The sequence below is a fragment of the Coptis chinensis genome, chromosome 8 (assembly GCF_015680905.1).
Source record: "Coptis chinensis isolate HL-2020 chromosome 8, ASM1568090v1, whole genome shotgun sequence".
NCBI lineage: Eukaryota > Viridiplantae > Streptophyta > Magnoliopsida > Ranunculales > Ranunculaceae > Coptis > Coptis chinensis.
Genome location: NC_141463.1, coordinates 18,337,892 through 18,355,994, shown reverse-complemented (window position 1 = coordinate 18,355,994; position 18,103 = coordinate 18,337,892). Strand labels below are relative to the sequence as shown.

Genomic DNA, 18,103 nt, shown 5'->3' with positions numbered 1-18,103 from the left:
ATTCTTCAGCTTAATAACTTATTATAGGGTGTTCGGACGGTTCCCCATATTTTCTAAGAATTATGTGAGATATACCGAATTAGAACACTCCAAATGTTATCCACATAACCCTTTCATATACCTAGAATTTGCATTTGTTGGTGGTTATTAACTTCTTAAGAAGTAGACCAATATACTTTCGAGTAAGTGCCTGAATACCCATCACGCACTCTCATATTTTTAACATATACACTTTTATTCCTTTTCGTTTTTTTTCTTGGATCTCATTTTGATTTTCAAACACATGTGCTATAATATGATAATACATATTGAAAGTCTAAACTCAGTAAAAAGAACACCAACTTATTATGAAGGGGGGTTTTTCTTTTTGTATGACATTGTTTCTTTAGACAATCTAATGATATATTTAATAATCATCCAAATACAACCTCTCACATACATACACTCGAACACTCGATTCGGAAAATGTCAAAGTTAACACGAGATCAAATGCTAAGGTGCAAACTCTCCCAAGTTCTTTCTCATTAATGTAGATAAATGTGCTTCTATCGGGTTTAAGAATACTATGAATTGAAAGGATCGGACGATCACCGATAGTCATATTTGGAAGACAGGTAGATGTAATGCATGGTGGTTATGCATGTGATGTTGTTTTTCTATTCAATATATATAGAGCAATATAGTACATTTACATGTGAATTCATAGAGCTTTTTCCATCACAATAAGAGCTGACTATAACAATCTAGATTTTGTATTCGGATATCATTGGGAAACACAAATGAACTCAAAAGCAAAATTGTATTTGGCACTGGGGACGATTTCTTTTAGGGCCCAAATGGTAAGCAAAACCTTAAGTATATGTACTTAACTAATTTCATTTATAAACAACATTGGCTTTCTTTGAACTGAATACATACAACCTTCTTACATTTCATTTCAGCTCCTGGAACATAAATTGGAACTGACTCTTATAACAAATACAAGATACTGTAAGTGAATCACTTCATTCAGGAGCGATGATTAAATTAACTAATCGAGGCGGCTATCTTTGGTTTCCTAAGTTTTGTTCCTTTTTTTCCCGAGTAGAGGAAAATGGGATAGTGCTAAAAATAAGTTTTCAAAATTTGTACTCATTCTGAGTGTAGGAAGATGTGATAATGCTAAAAGATATGGGTCAGGATACTTATAGAATGTCCATATCATGGAGTAGGATCCTGCCAAGTATGTTTCACCTCTCTAACTTCATAAATGGGTGTGGATGCTTATAGAATGTTCATATCATCATGGAGTAGGATCTTGCCAAGTTGTATAATAATATGATGTCCTATACGAGCTACTCTTGGTATTGCATAAGAAACCTATTATTAAATTTGCATTGTGATTAGCATTTCAAAGCGATGGAACTATAGTTGAACTTACAATAGCTCAACAACCTTTATTCGATACACAACAAACTTTGGTTGCAAAGAGAGTCACCTAAACATTTTTTGGTTGTAGGAATTTTAATAATTATATTTTAAAGTAAATTATATTGAAACTTAAAAATTCTTACGAGTATTCTATTGATAATTGATGGATGATAATTATTTGGTCCAAAAGAGTGAAGAGTGTTTGTGTTAATTATTATTATTATACTTTTTTGTGACACTTTATTGATACTATCAAACTTAACCCTTTCAACATTAGTGCAATATTGGAAGAACTTTGTGGTACTATTTCTTCATCTGAACTTTGTTTTGCAATGTGCTTGCAGAAACATTGAGAATATATAAATATACTATAAGAAATAAAGAAAAAGGTGAAATAAGATGGAATATTTGAGCATTTTATTGTAAGTTCAAGGTGTGTGTTAGAAGCTTCAAGTTTGGAAAGGGAATGTTATTTGAAAGTCACACTCTTCTTCCATCCATTTGATTATTAGATTGTTCAAATCTGAAAATTAATGATCATTACTCATTTTACCCACCCAATCTTACGTTAAGACTTTGACATGTTCACATTGACGATAGACATAGAACGACATGATCTTCTATGTTATTCATGTTGGAATTGAATAAGTATATTTTGCATGTATATAAACAATCACTTAGAAAAAGAGAAAATACTTGGGATAGTATTCTAAGTAGGTGAATACATTTTCTTGAAAGAGAATTTTTTTTGTATTCATTAATTCATCGTAGAACACGTTCATGTGATAAATATTTTCAAGTGGGAGTAGTACGTGTATTCTTTGAAGATATGGAAACAATCAATCTGTTTTAGTGATTTGATAGATATTTTAGTGATTTGTACACATTAGTACGTAAGCCGAGCGGTGATGATTTACTGATAAATCACTATAAATCTAAGAAAACTATTATACAAGCTAGATCGAGTTTAAGATAATTCCATTTGAAAAATTACGGATTAATATCCTAAACCACAAAGTGAAGATACTATCTCAATTTGATCCCTTAGTTTCCAAACACTTATGCACCATAATCGTTGCTCATTAACGTATTTCGGTTTATTTTCAATCAAAATATATTCTGATTTGAAAATTTGTGTGAGACATTTTGTAAAGCCTTTTCATCACACAAAATATTTAATAGATCTCGGGCATATGCCCGGGTAAAAAATCTAGTAAGAAACTAAGAAAGGCGTGTGTAACAAAAACAAATGGTGACTGAACAAATTGATTCGTTAATGTGCAGAGAGTTCTACAAGATAGAGAGTTCTTCTTTGTTGGAAATACAAAAGTAGACTTGGCTCTTCAAGTGGAAACGAAACATCAAAAACACCATAGAGATAGACCTAGTCAAAACCATGGACCAAAATATCACCGATATATATCGGTATTTTGGTACACCGATATCAATATTTCCGATATATATCCACCGAATATATAACTTTTTTTTTCTCGATATATATTGGAATTTCCGATATAAAACTTTATATTGCCGATATAATTGATATATCCGATATTTATAATATATGTCGGTTGACTTTTTGACTATTTTTTAATATAAATCTGATATTTATAATATATATCGGTTGACTTTTTGACTATTTTTTAATATAAATCTGATATTTCTAATATATCTCCGATATATTTCCAATATTTCCGATATTATATTTTCAATATTTCCGATATTTTAAATAGTTTGGACTGATCACCAAAAAATAGATATATCCGATATATATCGGTTTTTGAATGCACCGATATATTCATCGATATCGATATTTTGGGCCTTGGTCAAAACTGCATTATTGAATTGTTTTCTTGTTGTCTTTCATTTATTTCATTCCAGTTGCATTCTTCACAGCATCAGCGGCACCGTTTGCCTTGTCCATCACTGTCTGACCTGCCTATACAGTTAAAGAAACAAAACAATATCACCAACAGATCTGGATAAGCAGCAGATGATCTGCGAAAATGTGCCCTTGAGATGCATTTTGACGTGCCAGGTGAATCAATGTATATTTGATCCAACATTTTTACTTCTTCCTAATGTGGTGATGACATTCATTAGTAAACATATATGTGACGTCTATCAATAATGTGAATAAATAATAATATTAATAAATATTTTTTTACGAATTTAACGCACTTGCTCAGTTATATATATTTCTAACCAGAAAATTAGTCTAGAGGACTTAGTTATAAATATTTAGTAGTCCTAAGACTCCTCTTAAATTTGTTTAGAATTTAATACCCCAATTTGACCAGAATATGAAACTAACCACCTGTTATCCAACTTTACCAAGAATAGACGAAAATATCCTCACTTGGAAACAAACATAACCGACTATCTACCGAGTAATATAGTGGGATACAAAATAAAAAATTAAATTTCACACAAAAATTCACTTATAACTACCTGCCTTCACATTTAAAAATGCATATAATGAAAAGAGGGCATCTAAGGTGCATGAGTGTATGAGTCTTGTAGGAATGAGAGCCCTTGGACAAAACATTTTTTGCAATACACCAAGTATTTGTGCCTATATGAGTGGTGGCCCATATGCTATAATGAAAGTACACCCTCCCAGGACTAGCTTTTGGTAATGAAAAAACTAAAAATATTATGTCTCCAATATTTTGTGGAGGCATTTGACACTAGTCGTTAAGTCTAAACTCCAAACCACTAGACATTAAACCCAAAATCTTTATAAACTAGACCCTAAGCCTAAACCCTAAACCTTAAGACACTAAACCCTAACCCCTATAAACTAGACCCTAAGCCTAAACCCTAAACCTTAAGACACTAAACCCTAATCCCTATATTCTAAATTTATAAACAATAAACTCTAAACCAACCCGTTTCATTTAATAGTAGTTAATCAAACCCACAAAATAAATAATCAAATGCAGATTGCGTGGTGTGTATGCATTTTAAAATATATAGGTTTATAACGTGGTGCATCTGCATTTTAAAATATATAAGTTTATATATTTGATCCAACATTGCATTGATTTTAAAATGTATAAGTTTATAACGCCCACAAGGATGAAAATGTGGTAGTAGTGTCACTTTTTCTAAATTATTATTCAAACCCAAAATCTACTCTTTTTGTTCTAGTAGTTATCTTATCTAAAAGTAGTTATCTTATTCAATCTTTTATTCCGGTAGTTATCTTATCTACAAGTAGTTATTTTGGAAGGGTGAAAAAGAGAATAATTTATATTAAAAAATAAATGGTGGCACCTAGTCTCGAGTGCTTAGATTCTAAAGATTTTCTATAAAAAAACACTTATGGCAAATAAAAACAATGTAGGGGTATTAAAACCCAAAAAAATTATGGATAGGGCTTTAGAGTTGTTTTTTTTAAATGAGACTCTCTAGCCCAATTTCTTGTATTTCTAACCTGGTTCATTGAGTCCTTAGCCGACTGCGCAGTGTTGGATGCCTTGTCTATAATTTGGTCCTTCTTGGCCTGCAAAAGAGAAATCCATCATCATCACAACAATACAACATACACTGTCATATACCATGCAATACCTCGAGTACAACATTAGTCATATACTCATATGGTACCAAAGAATACCAACTTCATGTAAATTAAATGATGCAATTTCAAAGATAAACACTTGGAAGCTTTATTATTCTCACCTCAGCCTGGCCTTGGGCCTGACCAACATTGTCGCTAGCGTTCTGAGATTTGTCCATGCTTGGTTAAGTTGGTTTTTCTCTTCTTTTTAACTCTCCAAAAACAGAAAACAGTTTGAGATGTTAAGCTGATCAGTGCAATGGGGATTTTATAGTTTTTTGTCTCCAGTCTTTGATTGACATGTGTTATGCTGATTGTGCCCTAAATTCATGACACTTGTTTTGGTGGCAGAATGTAAGGATCTTGGGCCTTCTGACTTGGGATGTTTGTTGATTAGATCAATTAAGTGATTTTGCGACCTATTGTGATAGTGACTGTAACAAACACGTACGAGGATAGTCTTTCAAGGAAAGTCAGGCATATTACATGATCTAGACAATTTTATTCCTTGATGTGTCGAGGCTTGAATTCAATGGTAACAAGAGCGACCTTTTGGTAGGATTACTGGAGGAGGGTGAAGGTATGGAACTTGCTGACATGTTAGGAATATACGTTAAACCTCCTTTTAGATATATTGGCATTCTACTCAATGCTACCAGGCTAAGAGCCCATTTAACTTGAGGGGTAGCACAACTAGTCCGGCCTTGGGTTTACTCTCCAATGGTCACTAGTTCGATTCCCACTCAAGGCTAGTGGCGAGTCAGTACCTGGTTGAATTTCCAGGCTAAGAGCCTAAGAGTCAGAGATTATTTATTCTTTGTGGTGGGTTAACTAGTATTACACTACCCGGTTGAATTTCCAGGCTAAGAGCCTAAGAGTCAGAGATTAATCTATTCTTTGTGGTGGGTTAACTAGTATTACAGCCCACTAGATGGGAATTTAGGGTCTCTCCCATACACTGAAAAAAACACACGGTCAATTCAATTTGACTTTTTTTTTTCTTTATTTGGGGGGAGACCTTAATTTCCTATCTAGTAGGGCTGAAATCTTAATTGGTTCATCTAGTGGGGGTGTAATACTAGTTAACCCTTCTTTGAAGTCTAAAATATCCTCTAAGAAGGCAAGATTTCTATCTCATGCAGGAAGGCTTCGATTGTTAAATTCATCCGTCTTTAGTGTTCTGTTAAATTCATTAAACTGTTTCAAGTGTATTATTGCAAGAATATTACAAGTAAGCTTCAAATAACCACACAAAGTTTGTATCATTGTATGGCCTGGACAGATCCCACATTGGTGAACAAGGTGCCCTATATGGTCATACTTGTCTGCTCTGAAAGGAATCAAAGGATAGCTAGGAACAAACTGGTAGAAACTCTGAAGAGACGTATTATAGAAAATCTTCAACGCAGAATTAGAAGACTTAGAGATGATCACCAACATAGAAGCGTAGCTGATATCACGTGTTTTGAACCTGCAATATGAGCAGCAGCTCCCTATACCATGTAGTCATCCTTGGGAACAAGGCAGAGCAGCTCAACAGACATGGCAATATTAAGAAGCATATTGCTGGATATGGAGTAGTAGTAAGGATCCAGCAAGGTAATGTACTCTATGTTTTTACATCAAATTAAAGTTGCAAGAGCTCGGTGCCCGAGTTTGATGAGTTAGAAGCAATCTTCAAAACTTGGGGGTCTGCCTTAACCCCAACAAACTTTTCAAGTAAGAAAATGGACTTAAACAGGTAGAGGTGGCCCTGTGACTCACTCTTAGCCATACAAAATATCATTACCAGAAAGGAAGTTTTACCCTGGTAATATTTCAATGTTGTGCACAGCGTCGGTAAACTATCTAGCATTGCTCAAGAAGTCAGGAGCCCTCCTAATTTTCGTCACACCCTTGGATTTTAAGCTCAATCATTTTGTAAATAATGTCCATCAAGATGTAACTTATCATGCAGTACATTAGTAGTTAGCACAGACACAAAACAGTATGCGCAATATTTTGCTAGGATAAAAATATTCTTGTGGAGGATCAACACCGACCTGTACTTGGATTGTATTTTTTGCTCTCAACAGCTACAGTGGGAATCATCTCTTATTTCAATGCCCCTGACTCCAAGACTGTGGTTCTCCTTTATCTTAGGATGGAGACTTGCGAACTCTAATTTCAACCCAGATAACTTGCTCAAGTTTTTAACTTATGAATGAAGCTTTTGCTATTGATAGTAGATTCTTGTATGCTATGGCTATCTTGTATTACACTTGATGGCACGGGAATGACTGTAAAGTAGGTAGGTGGGCACAGGGCATGTCCCTAACATGAAGTGGATACTGGAAACAACATTCTGCAGCTGGAAAGAACGGGATGCTATTGAACAGGATGAACTGATGAAGACAGGATTAGTCCTCCCCCTGGAGGATTAAATAACTTAACTATGGTCTTTGAATTAACAAAATAAAGAAATATATATGCTGTGTATGCTGTGATTGCGTAGAACTCGTACAGAATATGATGTCCAAGTTTCTGTTAGCCATTTCTAATTTCATTTTATTGTTTAAGATAATCTTGATATGATGTATGTCACATTTATTCAGTTACATTTGAAAATTTTATAGTCTGGTTGAGTCTTATTTTGCACTAAAAAATTGTTGATTTCTAAATGCAGTTCGGCTGTTCGGATATGATCTTTGTTATCTAAATGCCAGGTACCTAATAATACTATATAAGAAGGCCATGCATAAAGACGTACAAAACAAAATCAATGGTGTTTGAACAATTGAATTCATCAAAATGTGCAGAGAGTTCAACAAGAGAGAACTCTTCTTTGTTGGAAAATATACAAAATCGTACCCAGCTCTTCAAGAACACCCAAACAGACTGGAAACCCAAAACTAACATCAGAATTGAAACACCATAAAGACCTAGTCAAAACTGAATCATTGATTTACGTCTTTCATTTCTTCATTCCAGTTGCATCCTTCACAGCATCAGCAGCGCCGTGGGCCTTGTCCATCATTGTCTGACCAGCCTGTACAGTTAAGAAACAAAACTCTATCACCAACAAATCTAGATAAGCAGTAGCATGTTGTGTCATGTTGATCAAGAAATGATGATGAGCAAAAACATGCCATTGTGTATATTTTAAGAATTTTATACAATCGACTATCAGACTATGGAGTAAGTCTAACTTAAGTAACACGTAAGTACGTAACACGCACTTGCTCAGCTATATTTCTAACCTCGTTCACTGAGTCGTTCACTGACTGGGTGGTGTTGGATGCCATGTCCATAAATTGGTCCTTCTTTGCCTGCAAAAGAGAAGTCCATCAGCATCATCACCAATTTGCCACCGTCGCGTTATACAATGTGACAATGTCATATAAATGAGAAAACATAGAAGCATTATTACTAGGCTCACCTCCGCTTGGCCTTGGGCTTCACCAACATTGTAGCTAGCGTTTTGAGACTTGTCCATGCTTCTAGCTTGTTTTTGTTTCTCTTCTTTTTAACTTACAATTACTCAAAAAACAGTTTGAGATGCTAAGCTAATCACTTGCAGTGGGGCTTTTATACTTGTTTGTGTTAAGTCTTTGATTAACACGTGTTATGCTGATTGTACCACAAAATGCTGACACGTGTTCTGATATAAAACATGAATTCAGTGGTTGTCCTAATTTAGGGGATCTTGAGTTTTACAAGAAAGTATGATGGATCTGATCAGGTCTGAAATCCAATACTGATAATTTCTGGCGATTTGTTCGGTCGGATCTAAGCCTACCCGGTGGAAATATTTGTTTCACAAAGTTTTGCAGAGGTCAGGTAGCATCATGGAAGTAACTCTCACTCAAATAAAGGCCGCGGTATTGGCACCCCCATAAATGGGACTAGCACCCGTTTGACCAATTCAACGGTTCTAACACTCTTCCATTAAATACACAAAAAATACTAACGGCAAACATTTGCTGCGGGATCGCACAATCCATGGCATCGGGTTGCTGCGAGATCCCATATCCCTCGGAAGGTGGCTGTCGTAGGTCTTTTTTTAGCCACCATAAAAAAAAAAAGTTAGTTGCCGCGAGATGGGTTTGTTTACTAAAATAGAGTATTTGCTTGTGCTAATTATCAAAACTCTTCTTCATTAATTTGATCACAATTTTTTTTTATAGCATATGAAAATATTTGCCGCGAGATAGCAAAATTATGGCTCGATTGTATATTTTTTTTGTCATGGTTTTGGTGTTGTTCTTGGAATGTATAAAGAAACTTTAAAGAAGAAAATGAGGTATCCATATGTCGTGTGTGTTCAATACGCAAAATTTGAAGTGAAAAAAAAACAAAAAACACAAGAAAAATATGTCGCGGCAACTGCTTGCCGTGGGATACGCGATCTCGTGGCAACCCGATGCCGTGGATTGTGCAATCTCGTGACAGTTGCTTGCCGTGGGATATGAGATCTCGTGGCAACTGCCTGCCGTAGAACTATAGGCATGTGGGGTGTAAAAGGACATAAAAGGAATAACCATTATTGTTTTACTTTTTGTCAAAGGGGTGCTAGTCCCATTTATCGGGGTGCCAATACTGCACCCCCAAATAAATGGGTACACTATAATACTTTGGTAACTTTCTGAATCGGACGTTGACTTAAAGATTAGGACAAAGTAACTCGTTGAATGTGGCAGAGAAGATTTATTTCACTTTTCAACGTGGCCCCCACTCGATGATAGTATGAAATACTCCTAATATCCTTCCACATCATTTATATATGAAGACATTGTATCTCATATGTACGACATTATGTAGTGCTGTAATATTCGTATTTGGATAACCTGAAAATACACATTTAACTAAACTAAATATGATTATAGTAAGACATTGTATCTCACATGTATGACATTATGTGATGTTGTTAAATGACACGTTTAACTGAACTAAATATGATCATAGTAAGACATTGTATCTCACTTGTACGATATTATATGGTGCTATTAAATTCGTATTTGGATAACTTGAAAATACACGCTTAATATGGTTTTCATCCCTATTGCCACTACTGCTTCAGGTCTCTTTCCAATAATCCAGTACTCATCAAATATTCCCATCTCTACACGAGTTTTCCACCAAAAGTTGGATTTCATTATCAAATAATTCGTATTTAGATAACCTGAAAATACAAGTTTAACTGAATTAAATATGATCATAGTAAGACATTGTATCTCATATATACGACATTATGCGGTGTTGTTAAATGACACGTTTAACTGAACTAAATATAATCATAGTAAGACATTGTATCTCACTTGCATGACACTTTGATTGTCAAATGACATCTTTTTGGTGAACTCCATGGCCTCATCAAAACATCCTGTTCTCCTTAACAAGTTCATGACAAACACATATAAATGGTTGACCTTGCTCATTGATTCAGTGTGTAATATCCCCTCATCAATATCAATAGGACACCTCATGCTAAGGATACTCCTACAAATATTTGCCCATCGGGTATTAGTCCCATCTATTTGAACAGCGAATCAATCGAAATCATACCCGATTATGATCAATAACATCACCGGTAACAACGAGGCGCCCATAATCCTTCCCGTAACTCACAAGAGCAACTTTCCTAATCTCAACATATCATTTGAATGACATTAATTTTCGAAGATCTACAAAGAGAAGCATTAAAGTGAGAGGATATGATTAAAACTAAATTGTTGTTTTTAGTTCTTTTTTTTATTCAAAGATTAGAGAGGTGGAAGAGAGTACTGGTGAGAAAGAGAGAGAGAGAAAGGTAGGAGAGAGTATTGGCGAGAGAGAAGGAGAAAAAGAATGAAAGAGTATAAATGTAACAAACCGTTTGTTTTTTGTGGTGGCCACGTTCGCAATTGGAATAAAACTTTTCTGCAACTTTCAACGGGCAACTATGTCTTAATCTTTTATTCAACGTTCGATTCTAGAATTAATCCATTTTAATTTTGCCATATGGGTTCCAATTTAAGTTTTTTGTATATTTCGTACTTCAAAGTTTGAATCTAAAGTTTGTAATGATGAAATTAAAAGTACATATAAACTTAGTTGGGCTATAGTTGTATATCCAAACTTATGAAGATAGATCTATCTATCTATCTATCTAGATATAGATAGATCTATCTTCATAAGTTTGGATATACAACTATAGATTTCTCTAACTTTATTCTTATGTTATCAATTATTTTATCTCGTACTCTCACATATATATATATATATATATATATATATATATATATATATATATATATATATATATATATATATATATAATTTATCAAGACATAATAGAATCCAATTAATCAAACACAAGGAAACAATGGTGAGAGCAATATTTATAGAGGTGAATTTATACTATGAAACTAATTATATGAATTTAACTTATAATAATTTATCTAAGCAATTGAATATGACTTGAATAAAATATGGAGAAGAATAGAGAAGAAATTATGGGGATTTGATTCCACTTTGATTGATTCATAATGTGCTAGTGTAGATTATTGCAATCCTAACAAATAAAGATTAAGTAATTGATCCCTAATTATTCATGACAATCTCTATCAACTAATAATTAACATGTGAGGAAGTTCAACTCATTCTCATGGGTACTAGAGTGAAACTCTTAAATACAATAATTCTAACTAGCATATCAAGTCTTCATCAAAGCTTCATCAAACCCCTCTAAAGGAGGTTTAGCTAAGAATCATGAGGCTATCATAAACATAATAATAAATAGAATAAGACATCATGAAGAACTACTTTATTAAATACACTTGAATTGAATAAACTAAAACTTTTATTAAAATGTTCTAATGGAGGCTACTCCCCTCTTTAGTTTAGTTTTAAATTAGGGTTTTCTCTCTCTTCCTTTTTAGTTTAGTTTAGTTTTAGTTAATTAGTTTAGTTTGTCAGCCAACCGTCAAATCAAACAGAATCTAACGTCTAGATCTACTTCTAAAAAGCCAAACAAATAATTAAAAAAAATAAGGGCAAAAATGACATTTATGTTTTTCTCACAAAAGAAAAAGCATTTTCTACGTCATTATTCACGTTACTTTCATTGTTGAGCTATTCTCGGCTTGTGACTATCTTTCGAACAAAGAAGAAAAAACATGTGGAAATTTTTCTATTTTTCCATTTCAAACATATAAGGGTGAACTAGTAAATTAGGGTGGGGTCTCCCTCCTAAATACACACAAAAAAATTTTGGTCAACTGACCCGTGTATTTAGGGGAGGGTAATCTAGTTAACCCAACATATAATAGCAATTTATAGTGAATATGAAGGTTTCGTTCCTCTCTCAAAAAATTTACATGGAGGAGATGAATATCATATCTGTGCTCCTTTCGTCGAAGTCGATAATTGCCGATCCAACCCATTTGCTTCTATGCTTGATTTGATAATTTTCCCCTTTGTATGCTTGCTTGTTCAAGTGAATCTCAACCAAAGGCTTGCTGATTATCTCTCCTATCAATTTCACAACCTTTGACTCAGTACAGCTTGATTCTGTTGGTATTTCACTCTTTCTAATTAATGCTTCTCAGCTCTTTTGTACTGCTTCATATGAAACTTCACTGGATTAGATTCCAAGTAAACGTTAAACCAAGATTGCTTGCTCTGTTTTGGACCCACTAATTCTCATTGGTGAAACTCACCAAGCATATATGAATGACTCAATTCATCAGTACACTGGTGGGGAAGGTTTATTCTTTCGATATAATGCAGGTTTTGATGGCATTGAGATCCACGGGGAAAATGGCTACCTACTTGATCAGTTCATGAAAGAACATGTCAATGATCGAACAGGTTAATGCGATTTTTCTTTACAATAGCTATGAACGATGACTATGAGATTTTTGATACGTAAACAGGATCAATGGCTACCAAAATGGACAATTTTTTACTTCAACATAAACAAAGTGGAAAAAAAAGCACAACGTTTTTCTTTGTTTTTTTACTAAAGAAATTTTTGGGTAATGAAGAATAAAGAAAATGGTTTTTTTTTTTTTTTTTTTTTTTTTTTTTTTTTTTTGAGAAAAACAAAAATGTCATTTTTGTCCGTCCTTTTTCTTTTATTTGGTTTTTTTTTAAAACATATCTGGACATCAAATTATGTTTGATTTGACGGTTGGCTGGGTATGTCAAGATAGTATGTTAAAATAGTATGTCGACGAGCCAGCCCAATATATATATATATATATATATATACAGCCCGGCTCCTAAAAGGACCTTAAATAAGTACAAAATCTAAAACACCCACAACTTCACCTACAAAATGATTTAAATCCTAATCTTTTGTGCATATGATCTACTAACCATAAAGAATATCTCTACAAAAATTCAACTCGTTTGATATTCTCTAACTTAGATAAAATTGTTTTCCACTTTTGAAAAAATATATAAAGGTCCAGAAATATCTAGTTTTTGCAATCATCTTTTACCAGTGTTAAAAATTGTCAAACGAGTTGAATTTTTGTAGAAATGTTCTTTATGGTTAGTAGATCATATGCACAAAAAGATTATGTTTTAAATCATTTTTGTAAAGAAAAGTTGTGTTTTAGATTTTGGTCTTCTTATTTAAAGTCCTTTTTAAGGAGAGATATATATATATATATATATATATATATATATATATATATATATATATATATATATATATATATATATATATATAAAGAGAGAGAAGAATGCATGAGTTTATTCTCTCTCCTTACCCTATCGCTCTATTTTCCAACTGAGCAATATTAGAGGCTCTTAAAAAAAGGTGCTAATAATTAGAAATACCTTCCTGGATTTGTTTAATTCTCCTTCATCTATTCTCAAATTATAATCACCTCCTATAGAAATTTTGCCCAAACTATCGGATGAAATATTAGAAGTTTTCGGAAAAAAAAAAAAAAACTCCCCACATAACAAACCAAACAAAAAAAACCCATCGTGAGTGAAGCAAGAGAAAATATGGGTTTTTGTAGAAGAAAAAAAACGGCAAACCATCTTTGCTTCTTCAATCATCACCAATCTAATTTCTATTGACACCATATATGGTCACCTTCATCATCATCAATTTAAGTCGTTTCTTTTGTGGTGTAAGCTTCTTCTTTTCCTCTATGAATCACTCTCTCAAATCAATGGCTACATACATTTTTGTAGATGATCAATGATGGTAATATCTATTTTATTGACCCCCCAACATCATATTGCCTAAAAATTTGAATTAAGTTACTATAATAATCATATTCTTTTTAACTTCGTATCTAACGGTTAAATGGAACATTTTGATTTATTTAATTGGATTATTGAGCTGAAAGCGTTCAATGGAGTTGGCGAATTAATTTTTTTTATTTATTAGATGTCTTCTTATTTTTTATATTCCCTTACAATTTGATGGTTTGGAATTAAAGTTTTTTGCTCGCTATGTTTAATGCAGAAGATTTTTGGTTCAGTAGTGTGAAGTGTTGTCAAAGATGGAAATGAATAGAGGATCTTCTAGGAAGAAATTTCTCTGATCAGCTAAGTTCTAGAAACAACTAGGTACATTGTTTTCTCCTACCTATTTTTAATGAGAAGTTGGTTTTTGTATTTGTTTGTGGACTTATGATCATGGTTGGTTAAGTGAAACAAATATGTATAATGTTCAAATGTATATGGTTTGAAGAAATGTCGATATTGCTTGAAAACAACTGCATCCATGGTATTAATAAGCAAGAGAAGCCCCCTTGGTACAGCCTGGACTTAGTCACTGCCATCCAAAATGTGAGTCTCCTCTTTGAGAACATCTCCTTCAGTCATGTGGTACGAGAGACAAATAGGGTAGCAAACTATTTGGCTACTATTAGCCCATCACAGGATGCACATAATGTAATTTCTTTTTTCTTTGTTCCCCCCCTTGATCAACCCCTTCATAGTATTGTGGAGGAGGATGCCCAAGGAACAACCTATGTAAGAGTTTCTTAATTAAGCAAAACAATAGGTGAGGGCCTGCCAATCCCTAGCTTAACCAAAAAAAAAAAAATGCATCCATGGGTATTTTTTTTTTTTTTTGGATTGGCAAGCCTGTTTTAAAATGAGATCAATAACTCTTTGAAGCTAGCGGGGTTCGAGCCCCAGACCTCTGGTATCATCACCCAAAGATTTTACCGACTTTGCTAGTCGGCACCTGCCATCCATGGGTATTAAACGTGAGGTACTACCTATAATTTATTAATGGGTATCAGAAGACTCTTTCACATGTTAGAGTCTCTTAATTGAAGCTGCAATAGCTTCTCTGTTCATATCTACTGATGGTAATGAAACCACAATAGTCCTGCCCTCACTTTAGAGTTCTACCTTTGAACTGCTTTGTTTATAAGATTAACTCTCGCACCTCAATTACAATGTACTTAAGATAGTTCAATTCTCTAACTCATTTTACATTATTTTCTTCGTCTTTCATGGATCTTTGGATCCATTCTTCAAATCTATTCTTCTACGCCATTAGAATTCTTTTTGATAGGAATACTTTGTGGTGATTGCTATTAAACCATGTTTTGACAATACACCGTATGTATGACTGATAAAAACAAGCCATTTGACATGGGTTTGGATCAGGAGGCTTTGTTCAACATAAAAAAAATTCAGGAGCACAATTTCTGTAAAAGTTATATTGCTATAGTTAGTATATTAATCATAATTGACCCGTTTTACAGTGGAGATACTGATGGCCACGCTCTAGTTGCATATATCATTGAGGTACTCAATCAACACTTTTAAGATTCCCATTGAGACCGCTTGGCGCACATGGTATACTAACAAAGAGGTAAAATACGTGAGTCATGGTCATATATACTTCCACTACTAATACTACTAAGACGATGTTCTGACATTAAATTTGATGGCTATGATATGATGGCCTGGCAGGTTGGAGGATATGTAGAAGCGTACAAGGGATTGCTTTTTAACAACAAAACACAAGATGGCTTTGGGAGTTTCCAGTGGCTTTGCCTTCGTATAGAATATATTATTGAAGTTAAGGTCAGTTCTTAAGTGAACAGTCTACAATTTTTTTTTAAGAATGCACATAGCCCTTTGAAGGTTCAATACACAACAAGTATTATCGGCTTATTACCTATTTCCATCTAACAACATGTATTATTAATTTATTACGTATTAAGGAAATTATAGAAAAGACATAGTAGGCCAAGTATTCCCTGAACTGATTATGCTTATTTTAGCGATATCAGAATTGTCGAGAAACAGTGAATATGTTGTTTCCTACTCAAGATGTTTATCCTTTGAATTTCCAAAAAAGAATGTTACAAGGTTTTATATATTGATACAATATAGTTGCTCTTTTCAATAGACCAGTTGTATGTGTGTGCTTGATGGATATTAAGCAATGCAAATTTTTATTTGCTGGGAGCTAGCTATGTTTGGCCAGTCTTAGATTCCTAGACGGCATTTTTGCAGTGCTTCCGGTTTGGTACCATCAACTACACTCAGTTAGTGCTTAATCCTACAATGTTGGAAAAGAATAGATTTCCTGAATTGGGTGCCATTTTTTGTCATGTGTTACTACGTTAGGGGGTGGACATTAAAAGAATGAATGGCTGCTTGGTCACTGATCTTCAATTACTTGCACTTAAGTCACTGTAGATACCATTACCATGAGACACCAACCTTCACCCATATTCTCAAATGGTTCTGCCACGCCATGGTAAATATTTCCTCATTTAGTTAATGAATTACATATTTTTTTTTAGTTTATTGGAAATTCTATCTATTCATATGAATATATTTCTTTGGTGATTCAACAAGATAGTTTCATTGGAATTAATTTGTCTCACAAGAAAGATATAACCTTAACGGCATTTTGTGCAATAACTCCAAACGCTAAATGACAACTAAAGCACTATAAAACCTTGCCCTATCAAGTAAGCTAAAAAACCCAAGCGATTGAATTTTGGAAGCAACTGAAGCAGCTATGTCCAAACTATGCACTGCATCATTGACTCTACGTAATTGACATTATATAGAGACCAAATGAGAAGTTGAAATGCAATAAAAATAAAGTCATAGTAAGAGTAGTTTAATACTTTATATTAATGTATCTTGCTTTTAAGGTATTCGAATATTTACTCGAAAGGTTATACTTTTACTCATTAAATCTTTAATATGTATGTGGTGCTCTTTATGTATTTGTACTTCTCAACATATAATTTTTTTTTAGATTGGATTCTGATCATACTAAACTCTACATTACAATATTTGTTGCATTTTTCCTGCATTCAAAAGCTTAATGGGTGTTATATACTTGCAGAACACTGTGTCCGATGGTTAAGGTGATACAACACTCTCAATGGTCCATACGTTATGTGCTAATGTGTACAAGTCTAGAAGTAAGCAGTGGAATAGTATTATATAGAAGCAATGCCACAAAGGAAGAATGAGTGAATGACCATGTGTTTCAAAAAATGAAGGAAGACAGTTGAAGCAGTAGTAGTGGGAGTACTCAAAAGATTTTTGATGAAGTTCACCATAGATTGTTTGGAAGATGAATTGATGGGAGTTAGGAAGAAAAGAAGGTAGTTTTCTTAGCTTTAGGACTTATTTTTAATGACTCAAACTTGTATTGAATGAACAAACTCAAATAAAACAATTTGATTGAAGATTGAAAACTTGAATTGAAGATGGAAACATAAACTTGAAATGAAAAGCTTTGATTGAATAACAAAAACATAAACTTGAAATAAAAAAGATGGAATTGAAGAACAAAAAGTAAAAACAAGACTTGAATGTAAATGACTTGAAAAATAAATCCTACACTACTCATACATGACACTAGAATATGTATAGGTGCATTCTCTCATCCTACTTTTAGGTTCTTATACCCATACTTTTACAAAAGACTGGTTTGCCTTTGTAACGCCCATATTTGTAATCTGCATTTATTTATTTATTTATTTTTATTTAAAATTTGTTGGATTGGATTTGGGATATGTGGGCCTAATTTCTAGGCTCGAGTTTGTGTTGGGCTTAGATTTCAAACCCAGGTATATATTCATATTTTTCCAAAGAATAGGGTTTTTAGATAAAAAAATAAAATAAAATGGAGGCGGCTCGCTTGCTAGA

The 18,103-nt window shown here is 33.5% G+C and overlaps 2 protein-coding genes and 3 long non-coding RNA genes across 7 annotated transcripts; 3 read left to right on the top strand and 2 right to left on the bottom strand.

Moving 5' to 3' along the window:
- Positions 1-586: 586 nt before the first annotated feature.
- On the top strand, positions 587-2,718 carry LOC147480331 (uncharacterized). Its single transcript, XR_015205484.1, has 2 exons — positions 587-839; positions 942-2,718. It is a non-coding gene; the product is annotated as an uncharacterized LOC147480331 (long non-coding RNA).
- LOC147480330 (uncharacterized) lies at positions 2,664-5,341 on the bottom strand. 2 transcript variants are annotated; one of them, XR_015205481.1, is made up of 3 exons: positions 5,095-5,341; positions 4,850-4,918; positions 2,664-3,349 (listed from the first exon to the last, which is right to left on the bottom strand). XR_015205481.1 is itself a non-coding variant. In XM_086579084.1 (3 exons), the coding sequence occupies exons 1-3, from the start codon at positions 5,149-5,151 to the stop codon at positions 3,309-3,311; spliced, it is 306 nt and encodes a 101-aa protein (XP_086435210.1). In that variant the 5' UTR covers positions 5,152-5,341; the 3' UTR covers positions 2,664-3,308. The 2 variants fall into 2 exon arrangements, 1 of the variants encoding a protein (XP_086435210.1); XM_086579084.1 differs by having other exon boundaries at positions 2,664-3,488.
- Positions 3,308-6,863, top strand: LOC147480329 (uncharacterized). Of its 2 annotated transcripts, none has more exons than XR_015205482.1 (3): positions 3,308-3,448; positions 5,324-5,552; positions 6,255-6,863. It is a non-coding gene; the product is annotated as an uncharacterized LOC147480329 (long non-coding RNA). The 2 variants fall into 2 exon arrangements; XR_015205483.1 differs by having other exon boundaries at positions 3,320-3,458.
- An 871-nt stretch (positions 6,864-7,734) lies between these two features.
- LOC147480328 (uncharacterized) lies at positions 7,735-8,666 on the bottom strand. The gene is made up of 3 exons (XM_086579085.1): positions 8,391-8,666; positions 8,212-8,280; positions 7,735-8,000 (listed from the first exon to the last, which is right to left on the bottom strand). The coding sequence occupies exons 1-3, from the start codon at positions 8,445-8,447 to the stop codon at positions 7,926-7,928; spliced, it is 201 nt and encodes a 66-aa protein (XP_086435211.1). The 5' UTR covers positions 8,448-8,666; the 3' UTR covers positions 7,735-7,925.
- A 5,261-nt stretch (positions 8,667-13,927) lies between these two features.
- On the top strand, positions 13,928-17,598 carry LOC147480327 (uncharacterized). Its single transcript, XR_015207037.1, has 5 exons — positions 13,928-14,082; positions 14,424-14,527; positions 15,682-15,791; positions 15,893-16,006; positions 17,292-17,598. It is a non-coding gene; the product is annotated as an uncharacterized LOC147480327 (long non-coding RNA).
- The last annotated feature ends 505 nt before the right edge of the window (positions 17,599-18,103 follow it).